The sequence below is a fragment of the Hypanus sabinus genome, chromosome 5 (assembly GCF_030144855.1).
Source record: "Hypanus sabinus isolate sHypSab1 chromosome 5, sHypSab1.hap1, whole genome shotgun sequence".
NCBI classification, from domain to species: Eukaryota; Metazoa; Chordata; class Chondrichthyes; order Myliobatiformes; family Dasyatidae; genus Hypanus; species Hypanus sabinus.
In genome coordinates, this window is record NC_082710.1 from 176,452,691 (window position 1) to 176,468,949 (window position 16,259).

At 44.3% G+C, this 16,259-nt stretch overlaps 1 protein-coding gene across 1 annotated transcript; it reads right to left on the reverse strand.

Moving 5' to 3' along the window:
• Positions 1 to 1,637: 1,637 nt before the first annotated feature.
• LOC132394660 (uncharacterized) lies at positions 1,638 to 12,694 on the reverse strand. The gene is made up of 3 exons (XM_059971023.1): positions 12,558 to 12,694; positions 12,353 to 12,471; positions 1,638 to 2,914 (listed from the first exon to the last, which is right to left on the reverse strand). Exons 2-3 carry the CDS (start codon positions 12,368 to 12,370, stop codon positions 2,315 to 2,317), a joined length of 618 nt encoding a protein of 205 aa, XP_059827006.1. The 5' UTR covers positions 12,371 to 12,471; positions 12,558 to 12,694; the 3' UTR covers positions 1,638 to 2,314.
• Positions 12,695 to 16,259: the final 3,565 nt, after the last annotated feature.

Below are 16,259 nucleotides of genomic sequence, written 5' to 3' on the forward strand. Positions count from 1 at the left end.
AATGGCTAGAAGATCTATTTTGTTGAATTGGAAAGAAATTAAACCCCCTACCATATTTCATTGGTTTCTCAAACTATGTTATGTCTAAATTTAATATATGACCCTTCTATTAAATTTGAAAAGACTTGGAGGCCATTTATTCAATATTTTCACATGATGTAATTTGACCCTGTTCCAATCCTATTTGTTTTTCCGGTTTTGATTATATATATGTTGAGAGGATCGGAGTTGGGGACACTGATGATTCTTTGTCTTTTTATAGATACTATAAACAACCCTTTTTTTCCTCTCCCTTTTTCCTTTTTTTCTTTAATAGTTAGTGGTTAGTTTGTTAGATTAGTTTTTCTTAGGGTAATAATTTTTTTTCTCTTTTTCTCTTTTCTGTTTTTTTCAACATGATATACCTAGTTTTTTCTTGTTTCGTTTATATGATAGTTGTATCATTCATGATTTGGGAAGACTTAACTATATTGTACTTATTGCTTGTGTATCCTTTTATATTCATTTTAATTTTGGAATCCCAATAACTATGTATTAATCTTATCATGTTCATATTAATAAAAAAATTGAAAAAGAAAGAATAGCTGGACAGGTGAGGTTTTTCTAAAGGACAAACAGAAGCTTTGTGACCAACTTGTTGACAGTAATAGCAAGTCAGGGAAGCTTTAGGTTTTACATTGTCTCTTGTCTCTGATTTGTGGACCAGGGTGTCCCCCAAGTGGTGGCCACTCCCGTGACTGAGCAGAAGATGACAGGGGTGCTCCACTCAGGGCGTAGATATACTGCTGGGCCAGCTGCGCTGCGAAGGCTCATGTTCTTGGACGTAGGTACAAAATACCCCGGCAACATTTGCAACAGCAACTCGAAGTTGATGAATTCCCTGATCTCTTCTTTGCTCTGACTTCTGGCCTGATCCAGCGTTGATTGAGGCCTTTCAGGGAGTGGTAGGTCTCCTTTGGTGACTCTCCAGCTGGCACAGGCCTCCCCGGAAGCTCAGTCGAAAGGTCTCCGGCGATGTGTTGAATTTTGCCAGGAGTGCCTGCTTCAGGTCACCCTTGGCTGAGTAGGCTTCCAACGCTGTACCAGTCAGGAGAGGAATGAGTCCACTGCTCCACGTGCCTGGACATCTTGGCCAGGCATTTCAGCTGCAGGAGGTAATTCTCGATATCCTCTCCATCTTGGGTTCTGAATGCTCGGCAAAGTCTCCACGTCTTGGCTCAGGTGCAGGCACCCATTCCTGGGAAGGCACCTGTGGTGGCTGTGAGGACTGGTCCTGCATACCTGGAGGCCCAGTAACAGGGAGGGCTGGGGTGCTGGTGTTGGAAGCAGCACTTTTGGGCTTCTGCTGTCCAAGGAGTCTGGAGCTGGTATGAAACTTGGACTCCCTGATGTGGTGGGTGCTCCCAGGTCAACACTTGTCTCTGGTGATGGAGCTCTGATCAGGCTGGTTCACAGCTCTCAGAACTGGGCAGAAGTATTTCTTCCTGGGCCTGCTGCGTGGAGACTAACTGGCCAAGAGGAGCTACCAGCTTTGACATCCCCACAGACTTTCCCAGCTCCTCAGAAGGACCACAACATGTCTTGGGCCCTGCACCTTGGGCCTTGTACTCTTCATTGGATCCCATCTTGTCCCACTGTCTGTCCTCATGAGACTCCACCCGGGGGAATCTGGTTCAACTCTGGCCTTCCATGATTGCTGTTCCGAGCTTTTTGACACCCACACCCCTTTTTGGCTTTCCATCACACCTCTGCTACCATCTGTCACACCTCACTCTCAGGCGTGGGCCACCAGTTTGGAAAAACAGATGGTAAGCTACAACGGCATGTTATGCGCGGGGTTTTATTTAGATAGATAGATAGATAGATAGATAAATAGATAGATAGCGAGATAGATAGATAGATAGATAGATAGATACTTTATTCATCCCCAAGGGGAAATTCAACATTTTTCCAGTGTCCCATACACTTATTGTAGCAAAACTAATTACATACAGTATTTAACTCAATATAAATATGATATGCATCTAAAATCACCCTCCCAAAAAGCATTAATAAATAGCTTTTAAAAAGTTCTTAAATAGTTACTAAAGTGCATTGAGTGGTAACTTAAGCTCAGTCCTAACCCCGGCACTTTAACATGTCTTGCCCCTGGTGGTTGAATTGTAGAGCCGAATGGTGTTGGGGAGTAATGATCTCTTCATCCTGTCTGAGGAGCATTGCATTGACAGCAACCTGCCGCTGAAGCTGCTTCTCTGTCTCTGGATGGTGTTGTGCAGAGGATGTCCAGGGTTTTCCATGATTGACCGTAGCCTACTCAGCGCCCTCTGCTCTGCCACCAATGCCATACTCTCCAGTTCTGTGCCCACGAGAAACCCGCCTTCCTTACCAGCTTATTAAGACGTGAGGCGTCCCTCTTCTTAATGCTGCCTCCCCAGCACACCACCACAAAGAAGAGGGCGCTCTCCACAACTGACCGATAGAACATCTTCAGCATCTCACTACAAACATTGAATGACGCCAGCCTTCTGAGGAAGTACAGTCGACTCTGTGCTTTCCTGCACAGGGCATCTGTGTTGGCAGTCCAGTCCAGCTTCTCATCTAACTGCACTCCCAGATACTTGTAGGTCTTAACCTGCTCCACACATTCTCCATTAATGATCACTGGCTCCATATGAGGCCGAGGTCTCCTAAAGTCCACCGCCATCTCCTTGGTCTTGGTGATATTGAGACGCAGGTAGTTTAAGTCGCACCATATCTCAAAGTCCTGTATCAGTTTCCTATGCTCTTCCTCCTGACCATTCCTGACACACCCCACTATGGCCGTGTCATCAGCGAACTTGGGCACATGGCAGGACTCCGAGTTATATTGGAAGTCTGATGTGTACAGGGTGAAAAGGACCGGAGAGTTTAGTAACTGGTGAATAAACAAGGCAAAAGTTGCTTAAACATTGTGAAGAAAAATTATTTACAAATAGACAAATGAAAACAAGTACAAACATTTACAAATATACAGGGACTTTCTCCATGACACACTTTGTCATTAACTTTCCAAAATAACTATTCACCAGCCATGAAATCCAACCTCCACACATGCCAACATGAGGGATGAAATCTGCTTGTGTAGGGTGTAGTGTGCCTGCTGCCACTGACTCAGGCATTATTTTAGGTCGCCTCAAACTGTCCCTCGGGTCTTTTGGGACTGTTCTGTTGTCTACGAGTTGATGTGACAGAGTGAGTGAAAAGAAATGAAACTGTTTGCAATGCCTGTTTCTGGAATCCTTATTTTTTATCAGTTATAAAAAGCAGAGTACACTAACTGAAGGGATTGTTTTGATTATCCAAGCTTGCAATTGTTTTACTGTCGGGGTGTGTAAATGGTGAACTCCCAAGAACTGCAGAACGGGAGGGCAGTGTGTGAACTACTGGGGGAACTGGACCAAGGACAGAACGAGGGAGTGACTAACCAGGCAAACGGGGAAGGTTAGCTGGAGAATTCGCTTTGCCAACCTCCTCAGTCGCATGATTCTTATTCCAAATCTGAGAAACACAGAAAAACATAACAACAGAAGAATGCCATAAATGTAAATATCAAGATTGCTTTTGACAAAGATTGATTGTGTGTCCATATAAAGTAATTCTAGGCACAGGAGTGTCTGTACAAAGCCTGACCGACAGGTAATATTAAAAGTGGTGGTTGACGGCGTGAAGTGGTGGGTTAATGTGTGGAGGTTGTTGTATATTTAATATTTCAGTAATAGTTGAAGAATTTTGTAAATATGCTGTTTAAGCATACTTTGTTGTTTACATAATGGTCGGACTCTTGGCAGTGTGGAGGATCAGAGGGATCCATAGGACACTCCAAGCTGCTGCACAGGTTGACTCTGTGGTTAAGAAGGCATACGGTGCATTGGCCTTCATCAACTTTGGGACTGCGCTTAGGAGCCGTGAGGAAACGTTACAGCTAAATACTGTAGAATGCTGGTCAGACCCCACTTGGAGTCCTGTGCTCAATTCTGGTCACTTCACTGCAGGAACGATGTGGAAACTGTTGTTACGTACCCGTGGGTGTCTTGTACTTTTAACGTGACAGTGGTGTTGAAGCTACACTGGACTTAAAGTGGTGGTCTTGTGATGGTGGAGTGACATCATTTTCCCGCCAGTAGAGGTCATGTGACAGTTTTTTTTTTACAGGGTATAAAAGGAGGACCCCTTCCTGTGAGGAGGGGCAGTTCGTGGCTGGATTTGCCATTTTGACTCCATGCTACAGCGTGGCCCAATATTATGACGCAGTTTGGTTGAAAGGTGGAGTTTTATTTAATGCCTAAAGTTTAAAAGGTCATTGCTGGCAGTTTCTTTATAATACTGCCAGTTAAAAATCAGTGGAGAGTGAAGATCGGAGTTCGGGAGCTAAAAGATCGAGGAAAGTTAATTTCGATGGTGAAACAGGTTCGACCTTGTTTGATCCTCATTCGGAAGGAATTTGTCAGCTATCCCCGTGGTAATCCCTGCAAAATAGCAGAAAGGGTTGGGTACAGTTTTGTAAAGGAAAGGTCAGTGCCTTTAAGCTGGTTCATTTTCATCTTCGTAAATTCTCCGGGAAAAGTATAGTTTGACTGGGAACTGCAACAACATGACGTGAAAGAGAATTTAAATTGTCTAAAAAGTCTCTCCTTTAATGGACTGTAAGCATTTTGAACTTTTGCAGTACTACTTTGAAGAACTGTTTTTGCAACCGCTTTAAGAACTGTTTTTGCTTTATTTCGTTAAGAACTGTTTAAGCTGCCGCACAGCAGCTGATTTCCGGTTACTTTAGTTGTTTGTTTACTTTTGGGGGTTTGTTTTTCAGTGTTTAATAGATGTTTTATTTGTTATAAAAAACCCTGCCTCACTTATATATTTATTGTTGCTGAATCCGTAACACTATATAAAAGGTGCAGAGGAGATTTACAAGGATGTTGCCTGGATTGGGGAGCATACCCTATGAGAATATGTTGAATGAACTTGGCCTTTTCTCCTTCGAGCCACAGAGGATGGGAGGTGACCTGATAGAGGTGTAGAAGATGATGAGAGGCATTGATCATGTGTATAGTCAGAGGCTTTTCTCCAGGACTGAAATGGCACAGTTTTAAGGCATTTGGAAGTAGGTACAGAGGAGATGTCGGGTAAGTGTTTTTGTACAGAGAGTGGTGAGGGTGTGGAACAGGCTGCCGGCAACGGTGGTGGAGGCAGAAACGATAGGGTCTTTGCTGAAAAGTTAACTGCCGGTTAACTCTCGGCTAACTATTACTTGGATTGCACTACTTGTATGTATAATCTATATTTTCATTTATATTTATCATTATTATTGTTATGAGCAGAGAGACAACATCTGCCGGAAGTAAATTCCTTGTATGTGCACAGGTACTTGGCGATTAAAGTCTGATTCTGATGATTGGTACATGGAACTTAGAAAAATAGAAGGCTATTGGTAACCTGAGGACATTTCTAAAGAAAGTACATGCTCAGCACAGCATTGTGGGCCGAAGGGCCTGTATTGTATTGTAATTAATTGAAACCTCATTGAAAATTTCTATCGAGAGCTGAATAAAGTAACCCTGTTAACAGCCCCAACAGTGGTCAAACAGAATGAAAGAGCTCAATGGTTCTCAGTTTTAGACATAAATAATGGGTTTTGGTCCATTCCAGTAGAACGAGAGTGTCAGTACAAGTTTGCATTTACCTTTCAGGGACAACAGCATACATAGACTGCCCTATCACAGGGGTTCTATAATTCCCCATCTATATTTCACCAATGCTTAGGTGAAGGGTTACAATGGCTTTCAAAACCCGAGAACTTGGTACAATATGTAGATGATGTACTCCTGCAGACTGAAAACAAGCAGGAACATCATCAGCTATTGACAGAACTGCTGCAATTATTACTTGCATTGGGACTAAAGATAAACCCCTAAAAAAGCGCAGGTGATAAAACAAGAAGTTAGTTATTTGGGAATTACCTTGACATTGGGAAAAAGAGAAATTGATAAGTGAAGAGTAGAATCAGTTATGAAACTGTCTATTCCCCAAGACCTGAAAGGGCTGCGGTCCTTTCTGGGGCTGGGAGGATACTGTAGGGATCACATCGAACGAACTTCCACTAATCCAGCTTCTTTAATGGAGTTACTGAGAAATAATGTGGCGTAGGAATGTAAATCAGATCATATCCAGGCCATCACAGCTCTGAAGCAAGGGTTGACCACTGCTCCTTCTTGAAAAACCCCAAATCTGAATGAACCCTTCTCATTGGAAGTGGCTACATCTGACACCAGCCTCTCAGCAGAGCTGTCACAGGAGACGCCTGGGAAGTTAAGACCAGTAGCGTACACACACGCACGCGCTCACCAGTAGAACAGGGGTATACTGTATGAGAAAAACACTCGTCAGCAGTTTTCTGGGCTGTACAACATTTTGCCTCCATAGTGGGACTTAATCCACTTACAATACTGACAGAACATACCCCCATACAATTACTGCTAGATGGAAGGATTAAAGATGGTTCACTAAGCCAAAACAAAATAGCTGGATTGACACTGCTGTTGCAAGGAAGAAATATTGGTGTGAGTAAACACTACCTCAATGTCGGCCGATAACCTGGTGTACATGAGTGTCACAAGGTTACGCTCATTGTAACCACAAGGGTCCATTGTTATCAAAACAAAATGGAGGGTGGAAGCAGATCAGATAAAGTAATGACTGAGAACAAAGACACAGAGGAAAAAGAAAAACCTTACTTTAAAACTTTTGTAGATGGCTCCTCATCAGTACAGGATGGTGAGAGGAAAACAAGTGTGGCATATATGTAGAGGGTGATCTTGGCCAGGAAAGGTATAGTGTAGCTTTAAAGTTACCCAAGACCATGAGTGCACAGGTAGCAGAATTGGCAGCTGTAGCACATGTGGTTTGCCACACTGAATGTTTTCCTCCAGGGTCAGTCATACACTCCGATAGTATGAACATTTGTAACAGCCTTACAGAACATTTGCGGCTGTGGGAAGCCAGGGGGTTTGTTTCAGCTGATGGGAAGCCCCTCCCATCTGCTGCTTTATTACAATATATATTTGAGAAGGCAAAGGGAAAAGAATACGGAGTGAAAGACCAGTCTAAATTATCTCCTAAGGGAAATAGAAAGGCTAATGGATTGGCAAAGTGCTTTATTTGGGCAGGAATGGCAGCCACAGATTGGGGAGATTGAGAAGCAGAAAAAGCAACAGATTAAGGTTATAGATTTAACAGAGGAGCCAAAGAAAAATAAAGATTTTTTAAAAATTGATAGGTGCAGTGTCTGAAATGTACAGAGAGCACAAAGGAGTGTTTGTTAAAGATGGAGTTGCCCTTCATGAAGGAAAGCTTGTGGTTCCAGAGGAAGGAAGAAACCAGAAGATCCACAGGTTCCATGATCTATGGGGACACCAGGGGCACAAAAGCACCTGTGAAAAGTCCAAGGAAGTGGGCTGGTGGCCTAAGATGAAGGATGATGTGGAGCATTATGTAAAAAATAGATTCAGTTGTGCACAATATAATCCTGGCAGACATGTAAAGACAGGAGCCCTTTGACACACCAGACCAGTGGAAGGGCCTTGGACAAATTCCCAGATAAGTTATGTTGGTCCCTTTCCGCCCACCCCAGGAGGGTACAAGTATATTCTGGTAGTAATCGTTTGATCCGGATTCAAAACCTTTTGCAATAAAGGCCAACATACAGTTTTCCTCCTCATTGTTGCTTTCAGCTTCATTTTCAACCCCCAGTGAAAGGGAGATATCCAGTGAGTCAGAATCGGTACCAGGGTCATTATCACTGACTTACAGTGTAATATTGAATTTATTGATTGCCAGCACCAGTATCAGAATCAGGCTTATGTTGTGAAATTTGTTAACATTGTGGCAGTGATACAATGTAACTATTACAGACATAGAACATAGAAACCTACAGCACATTACAGGCCCTTCGGCCCACAATGTTGTGCCGACCATGTAACTGACTCCAGAGACTCCCTACAATTTCCCTCGCGCAGAGAGCTCTATTTTTCCCAGCTCCATGTACCTATCCGAGAGGCTCTTAAAATACCCTGTTGTATCTGCTTCCAGCACCACCACCGGCTGTTCACTTCATACACCCACCACTCTCTGCGTGGAAAACTTACCCCTGACACCTATGTCCAAGCTCCTAAAACTATGCTCCCTCGTGTTAGCCATTTCAGCCCTGGGAAAAAGCCGCTGGCTATCCACAGTGCCTCTCATCATCTCTATCAGGTCACCTCTCATCCTCTATTGCTCCAAGCAGAAAAGATCGAGTTCACTCAACCTATTCTCATAAGGCATGCTCCGAAATCCAGGCAACATCACTGTAAATCTCCTCTGCACCCTTTCTATGATTTCCACATCCTTCCTGTAGGGAGGGGACCAGAGCTGAGCACAGTACTCCAGGTGGGGACTGACCAGGGTCCTATATAGCTGCAATATTACCTCTTAGCTTTTAAACTCAATCCCACGATTGATAAAGGCCAATACACCATATGCCTTCTTAACCACAGAGTCAAACTGCGCAGCTGCTTTGAGTGTCCTATGGACTCGGACCCCAAGATCCCTCTGATTCTTCTACTGCCAAGAGTCTTACCATTAGTGCTATATTCTGCCATCATATTTGACCTACCAAAATGACCAACCTCACACTTACCTTGGTTAAACTCCATCTGCCACTTCTCAGCCCAGTTTTGCATCCAATCAATGTCCTGCTGTAACTTCTGACAGCCCTCCACACTATCCACAACACCCCCAACTTTTGTGTCATCCCTACACTTCCCCATCCAGGTCATTTATAAAAATAAAGTAGGGGTCCCAGAACAGATCCCTGAGGCACTCCATTGATCACCAACCTCCATGCAGAATATGACCTGTCTACAACCACTCTTTGCCTTCTGTGGGCAAGTCAGTTCTGGATCCACAAAGCAATGTTCCCTTGGATCTCATGCCACATTACTTTCTTAATAAGCCTTGTATGGGGTACCTTGTCAAATGTATTGCTGAAATCCATATACACTACATCTACTGCTCTACCTTCATCAATCACATCCTCAAAAAATTCAGTCAGTCTCATAAGGCACGACCTGCCTTTGACAAAGCCATGCTGACTATTCCTAATCATATTATGCCTCTCCAAATGTTCATAAATCCTGCCTCTCAGGATCTTCTCCATCAACTTACCAACCATTGAAGACTATAATTTCCTGAGCTATCTCTACTCCCTTTCTTGAATAAGGGAACACCATCCAGAACCCTCAAATCCTCCAGAGCCTCTCCTGTCCCCAGTGATGATGCAAAGATCATTGCCAGAGGCTCAGCAATCTCCTCCCTCGCCTCCCACAGTAGCCTGGGGTACATCTCGTCTGTTCCCAGTGACTTATCCAACTTAATGCTTTCCAAAAGCTCCAGTACATCCTCTTCCTTAATATCTACATGCTCAAGCTATTCAGTCCACTGTAAGTCAACCCTACAATCGCCAATATCCTTTTCCATAGTGAATACAGAAACAAAGCATTCATTAAGTACCTCTGCTATCTCCTCTGATTCCATACACACTTTCCCACTGTTACACTAGATTGGTCCAATTCTCTCACATCTTATCCTCTTGCTCTTCACGTACTTGTAGAATGCCTTGGGGTTTTCCTTAATCCTTCCCGCCAAGGCCTTCTCATGACCCCTTCTGGCTCTCCTAATTTCATTCTTAAGCTCCTTCCTGCTAGCCTTATAATCTTCTAGATCTCCTTCATTACCTAGTTTTTTGAACCTTTCGTAAGCTCTTCTTTTCTTCTTGACTAGATTTACAACAGCCTTTGAACACCATGGTTGCTGTACCCTACCATCCTTTCCCTGTCTCACTGGAACGCACCTACTCAGAACCCCACACAAATATCCCCTGAACATTTGCCACATTTCTTCCATACATTTTCCTGAGAACATGTTTCCAATTCTGCTTCCAAGTTCCTGCCTGATAGTCTCATATTTCGTACGATAGCCTCATATGGCAATTGCGCTTGTGAATATGCATGTGTCATCTAATTATTATTTCATTATGATAGTATTTAGCTCCATTCATTCCATTGTAGTGCTTGTCAAGACTTGGACACAGCACAGTAACACTTCGCTGCCCATCTGCTTTTGGCCTTGCCTGAGGAATAGGACAGTTGAGTCAATGACTCTGAAGACTAATGGCATTCCTTTTATATTGAGTTGTTCTTTTCAGCCGGAGAGTGGGCTTCATTTTCCAATTGAGAGTTTTAGTTAACGGCCCTGTTTGGCCTAGCGTTTATTGTTTCTTTTCCCTTTAACACTGATCGCATTAAAGTCTGTGAACTATCGACCGGTGTCAGTGTCTCTCACTCCACACTTGGGCCACATCCAAACCGGGTGACAGCAAGTCTCAACAAGCAGTGCGATGGAATGAATGGAGTTTAATATTATCACGATGAAATAACAATTAGCTGACACGTACATATTCACAAGCACAGTTTCCATATCTACTGCTCTGCAAAATCCATGGTTGCGACAGGAGATTGACAGACAGACTTTATTGATCCTGAGGGAAATTGGGTTTCGTAGGAGTTCCTGCTGCTGAATGGCTGATCCAGCGCCACAAATGCACCTGGAGACGGGCCAGGGCTTCTCAGCTGTGCACCCAGAAATAACGTTCCCGGAAGGCTGATCAACTCCGTCGACAGGTGAGCCCATTCAAGCCAGAGCCGGAGGTCTGGTCGGCATCAAGGGATCTTCCCCGGAAATCAAGAGCCGGATATTTTCACCACGCTACGTGGGACCATTTGTAGTGGAAAAGGCTGTCAGCAGAGTGTCCTATAGATTACATCTGTCAGGATCACTGAAGATCCACACAGTATTCCATGTTGCCCAGCTCAAGCCGGTTACCAACTTTCCCTGGCCCCAGTCACCCCACCTCCCCCTCCTCCCCGCCTGGTAGACGGTTCCCTTGTCAATACTGTGCGATGCCTCCTGGCATCTCGCTGGGTAGTTGGTGATGTCCAGTACCTTGTGGATGGGAAGGGTTTGGCCCAGAAGAACTCACTTGGATCCCGGTGAAGGACATCTTGGACAAGTCGCTGATCCAGCACTCTCAGCGGACACAGGTCTGTTGTGCCTAGAGAAGGGGGCCCTGTCACAACCACGGATTCGGCAAAGCAGCAGACACAGAAATTGCACTTGTGGATTTGCACGTGTCAGCTGATTATTATTCCATTGTGACAGCATTTACCTCCATTCATTCTGTCGCAGTGCTTGTCGAGACTTGGACACAGCACAGCAATGCTTTGCTGCCTGTCTGCTTTTGGCCTTGGGCCATATCCGAACCAGGTGACACTTCATTCAGGACATTTATAAAAATCACAAAGAGGAGGGGTCCCGGAACAGATCACTGTGGAACACCACTGGTCACCGACCTCCATGCAGAATACGGACCATCTACAACGACCATTTGCCTTCTGTGGGGAAGCCAATTCTGGATCTATAAATCAAGGTCTCCTTGGATCCCATGCCTCCTGACTTTCTGAAGGAGCCTCGCATTGGGAATCTTATCAAATGCCTTACTGAAATCCATATACACTACATCCACTGCTCGACCTTCATCAATATGTTTTTTTTATTTCCTCAAAGAATTCAATCAGGTTCGTAAGGCAAAACCTGTCTTTGACAAAGCCATCCTCACTATCCCTAATTAGACTACTGTAGGTCTCTCCAAATGCTCATAAATCCTGTCTCTCAGGATCTTCTCCAAGAACTTGCCCATCACTGGTCAGACTCACTGGTCTATCATTTCCTGGGCTACCTCTACTCCCTTTCTTCATTTTCAACCCTCCAATCCTTTGGAACCTCTCCTGTCCCTACTGATGATGCAAATATCATCACAAGAGGCTCAGTAATCTCCTCCCTCACTTCCCACAGTAGCCTGGGGTATATCTCATCCGGTCCCGGTGACTTACCTAACAATACTTTTCAAAAGCTCCAGCTCATCCTCTTTCTTAATGTCTAGTGGTCGCCAACCTTTTTAAGCCCAAGATCCCTACCTCAGTCTTAGTGCTGAAGTGGAATTCATACTCATATTTTGTGTTTGCTCAGTGTGAATGGGTTGAGGATGCAGGGGTTTGGTGCCAGAATCTTTACTAGATTAGTTAGGATGTCCACGCTTCCCCTGAGATACAATCTTAGACCAAGGAGGTCAATCCCCCCCCCCAAATGATATTGAAAGTCACTTTTTTCTTCTAATTATTATTTAACGGTGCAAGGACAAAAGAAACTGTACAAGTTTTACCTTGCTTAATGGCAACATAAGTTTCTTTCAACAATGTTTTTAGTGAGAAGAGATGATCGACTTTCTCCGTTGTCAGGGTACCATCTGTCACTGACAACACTGGAGCTTCATCGCCAACACTGCGAATGTTAAACAGCTGTTATAAACGGAGCATCAGCCAATTTTGAATTATTTTATGGATGAATTTTGTCAAGAGATGTCCTACCTGCTCTTCTGATTATCTTCTTCCTAAAATAAATGAAACACAGATTTGAATTAACTGAGACTGGACGTCCTATAACAGGAATTTTGTGCCAATTATTGCATGGCACTGAATATTCCCTTTTCAGAACTCACTCCTGCTGGCACACAGATTTTAAAAATGTCGTTGTGGAAATGCCGTAGGGCCACCAGACACAGTACAAAGAAAGCCTGAGAAATTTATAATATCGGGGATGATACTTTCTCACCCAAGTAAGAGATTGAGGTGATCAGACGGATATTTAACATTACGTATGGATTAAAGGGTGGGGGAAGATAAAGAATGTATGTGGATGCCTTCAGCCAAAGATAAAATGTAAGGCAGGCTTCAATAGATCATGCAGTAAGTTCAGGAAAGAGAATGCAAAACTCGCTGCCACAGGTGTGGTTGAAACTGGCAGCAGAGACCGAATGGGGAAGCCGGATAAACACACGAGGGAATATGGTTCACTGTTCACTGTTCCCCTTGTCTCTACCTACTACCCCACGTGCCTCCATATCCAGCACATCATTACCCCTGTTAGTCTATCGGGGTCATCGACTGTATTGAGTGCTCCTGGTGTGGCTTCTAATAGACTGGGAGAATGCTTTGTCAAGCGCTTCATTCCGCCTGTTGCTAAAAACCCCAGAATATCCCGGTGGCCTCATATTTCAATGGGACTTCCCATTCCCATTCTGACATGTCAGTAAATGGTCTCCTCAACTGCTACAATGAGACCACACTCAAGTTGGAGGAAGAGCACCTCATATTAAACAATCAGACCATAAGACAAAGGAACAGAAGTCGGCCATTCGGCCCATTGAGTCTGCTCCGCCATTTCATCATGAGCTGATCCAATCTCCCCTTTAGTCTCATTCTTCCGCCTTCTCACCATAACCTTTGATGCCCTGACTACACAGATACCTATCAATCTCTGCCTTAAATACACCCAATGACTTGACCTCCACTGCTGCCCGTGGCAACAAATTCCACAGATTCACCACCCTCTGGCTAAAAAATCTTTTCGCATCTCTGTTCTGAATGGGTGCCCTGAAATCCTCAAGTCATGTCCTCTCGTACTAGACTCCCCCACCATGGGAAACAACTTTGCCACATCCACTCTGTCCATGCCTTTCAACATTCGAAATGTTTCTATGAAGTCCCCCCTCATTCTTCTAAACTCCAAGGAGTACAGTCCAAGAGTGGTGAAACGTTCCTCATATGTTAACCCTCTCATTCCCGGAATCATTCTAGTGAATCTTCTCTGAACCCTCTCCAACATCAGCACATCCTTTCTTAAATAAGGAGTCCAAAACTGCACACAGTATTCCAAGTGAGGTCTTACCAGTGCCTTACAGAGCCTCAACATCACATCCCTGCTCCTATACTCTATTCCTCTAGAAATGAATACCAACATTGCATTCGCCTTCTTCACCACCGACTCAACCTGGAGGGTAACCTTAAGGGTATCCTGCACGAGGACTCCCAAGTCCCGTTGCATCTCAGAACTTTGAATTCTCTCCCCATTTAATAGACAATAGACAATAGGTGCAGAAGTAGACCATTCGGCCCTTCGAGCCTGCACCACCATTTTGAGATCATGGCTGATCAATTCCTATCAATACCCGGTTCCTGCCGTGTCCCCATATCCCTTGATTCCCCTATCCATAAGATACCTATCTAGCTCCTTCTTGAAAGCATCCAGAGAATTGGCCTTCACTACCTTCCGAGGCAGTGCATTCCAGACCCCCACAACTCTCTGGGAGAAGAAGTTTTTCCTTAACTCTGTCCTAAATGACCTACCCCTTATTCTCAAACCATGCCCTCTGGTACTGAACTCTCCCAGCATCTGGAACATATTTCCTGCCTCTATCTTGTCCAATCCCTTAATAATCTTAAATGTTTCAATCAGATCCCCTCTCAATCTCCTTAATTCCAGGGTGTACAAGCCCAGTCTCTCTAACCTCTCTGCGTAAGACAGTCCAGACATCCCAGGAATTAACCTCGTGAATCTACGCTGCACTTCCTCTACAGCCAGGATGTCCTTCCTTAACCCTGGAGACCAAAACTGTACACAATACTCCAGGTGTGGTCTCAGCAGGGCCCTGGACAAATGCAAGAGGATTTCCTTGCTCTTGTACTCAATTCCCTTTGCAATTCCACCTGTTTATTTCTTCTACCAAAGTGCATGACCGTACACTTTCCGACATAGTAATTCATTTGCCACTTCTTTGCCCATTCCCCCAATCTATCCAAGTCTCTCTGCAGACTCTCTGTTTCCTCAGCACTACCTGCCCCTCCACCTATCTTTGTATCATCAGCAAACTTTGTCACATCTATTCCATAATCCAAATCGTTGATATACAACGTAAAAAGAAGCTGCCCCAACACGGACTCCTGTGGAACACCACTGGTAACTGGCAGCCAACCAGAATGGGATCCCTTTATTCCCACTCTCTGTTTCCTGCCAATCAACCAACACTCTATCCATATATGTAACCTTCCCATAATTCCATGGGCTCTTATCTTGTTTAGCAGCCTCATGTGTGGCACCTTGTCAAAGGCCTTCTGAAAATCCTGTTACGATCCCCGTAACTGGGTCACTTACCAGCAAAGATAGAGAGGTCCGTTGAAGTCTGATGGTACTATTTTCAACAGTATTTATTGATAAAAATACACAAAATGAATATCAATGCAAACACACACAGATAATATACGTAGTCAATACTAAATTTTAAACGTGGGTATAATAATAATCAATAAGAAATAACTCTATCGTTGTCTAGGGGATAATGTATTGTCTGATGGAAATATAAAAGTATTATATAAAAATATAATTAGATCGTTCAAGCTGCAGTGTTTTGGTTGTTAGAGAGAGAGACGTTTAACTTGCCCGGGTCTTTTATGATGCCGATCCTTTTAGTCAGGGAGTGGGTTTCCCCATAACTGATAAAAGCCGTTCTCCGTGTTGCAAGCCACCAGTCCCCCTTTCTTCAATGGAACTGAACACACGTGGCCTCCGTCGAATGGCTTCCCGATATCACGGGAGCGATAGTGTTTCTTCTGGTGCGTCTGAGGGGCTGTTCCTACAGTCCCTCTTTTATCCTGACTCGCCGGGTAGTAGATGTCAATCAGGTTGGGGTGAAGCAATCTCTCTCTCAACCAGCCCACTTTGCCCGAGGGCTTGCATGTAGCATTGTCCCCAGTCCACAAACGTGGTCTCCAGGTGACAATGGCCTTGTCTCGTAGCTTTTCATCGCAGGGGAACGAGGCATTCCGCATGCCCCTCCCTCATTTCTTGGGCCCCTTTGACCCAACCCAACAGTGATCTGGTGATTCTCACAAAGGAGGGGGCTGCAGGCAAAGCAATCCAAATACTCAACATCCACTGCATCTCCCTTGTCTAGCCTACTTGTAATTTCCTCAAAAAATTGCACTAGGTTTGTCAGGCAGGATTTTCCTTTAAGGAAACTATGCTCAGTTCTGCCTATCTTGTCATATGCCTCCAGGTACTCCGTAACCTCATCCTTGACAATCAACTCCAACAAATTCCCAACCACCAATGCCAAGCTAACAGATCTATAATTTCCTTTTTGCTTCCTTGCCCACTTCTAAAATAGCAGAGTGACATTTGCAATCTTCCAGTCCTCCGGAACCAGGCCAGAATGTATTGAGTTTTGAAAGATC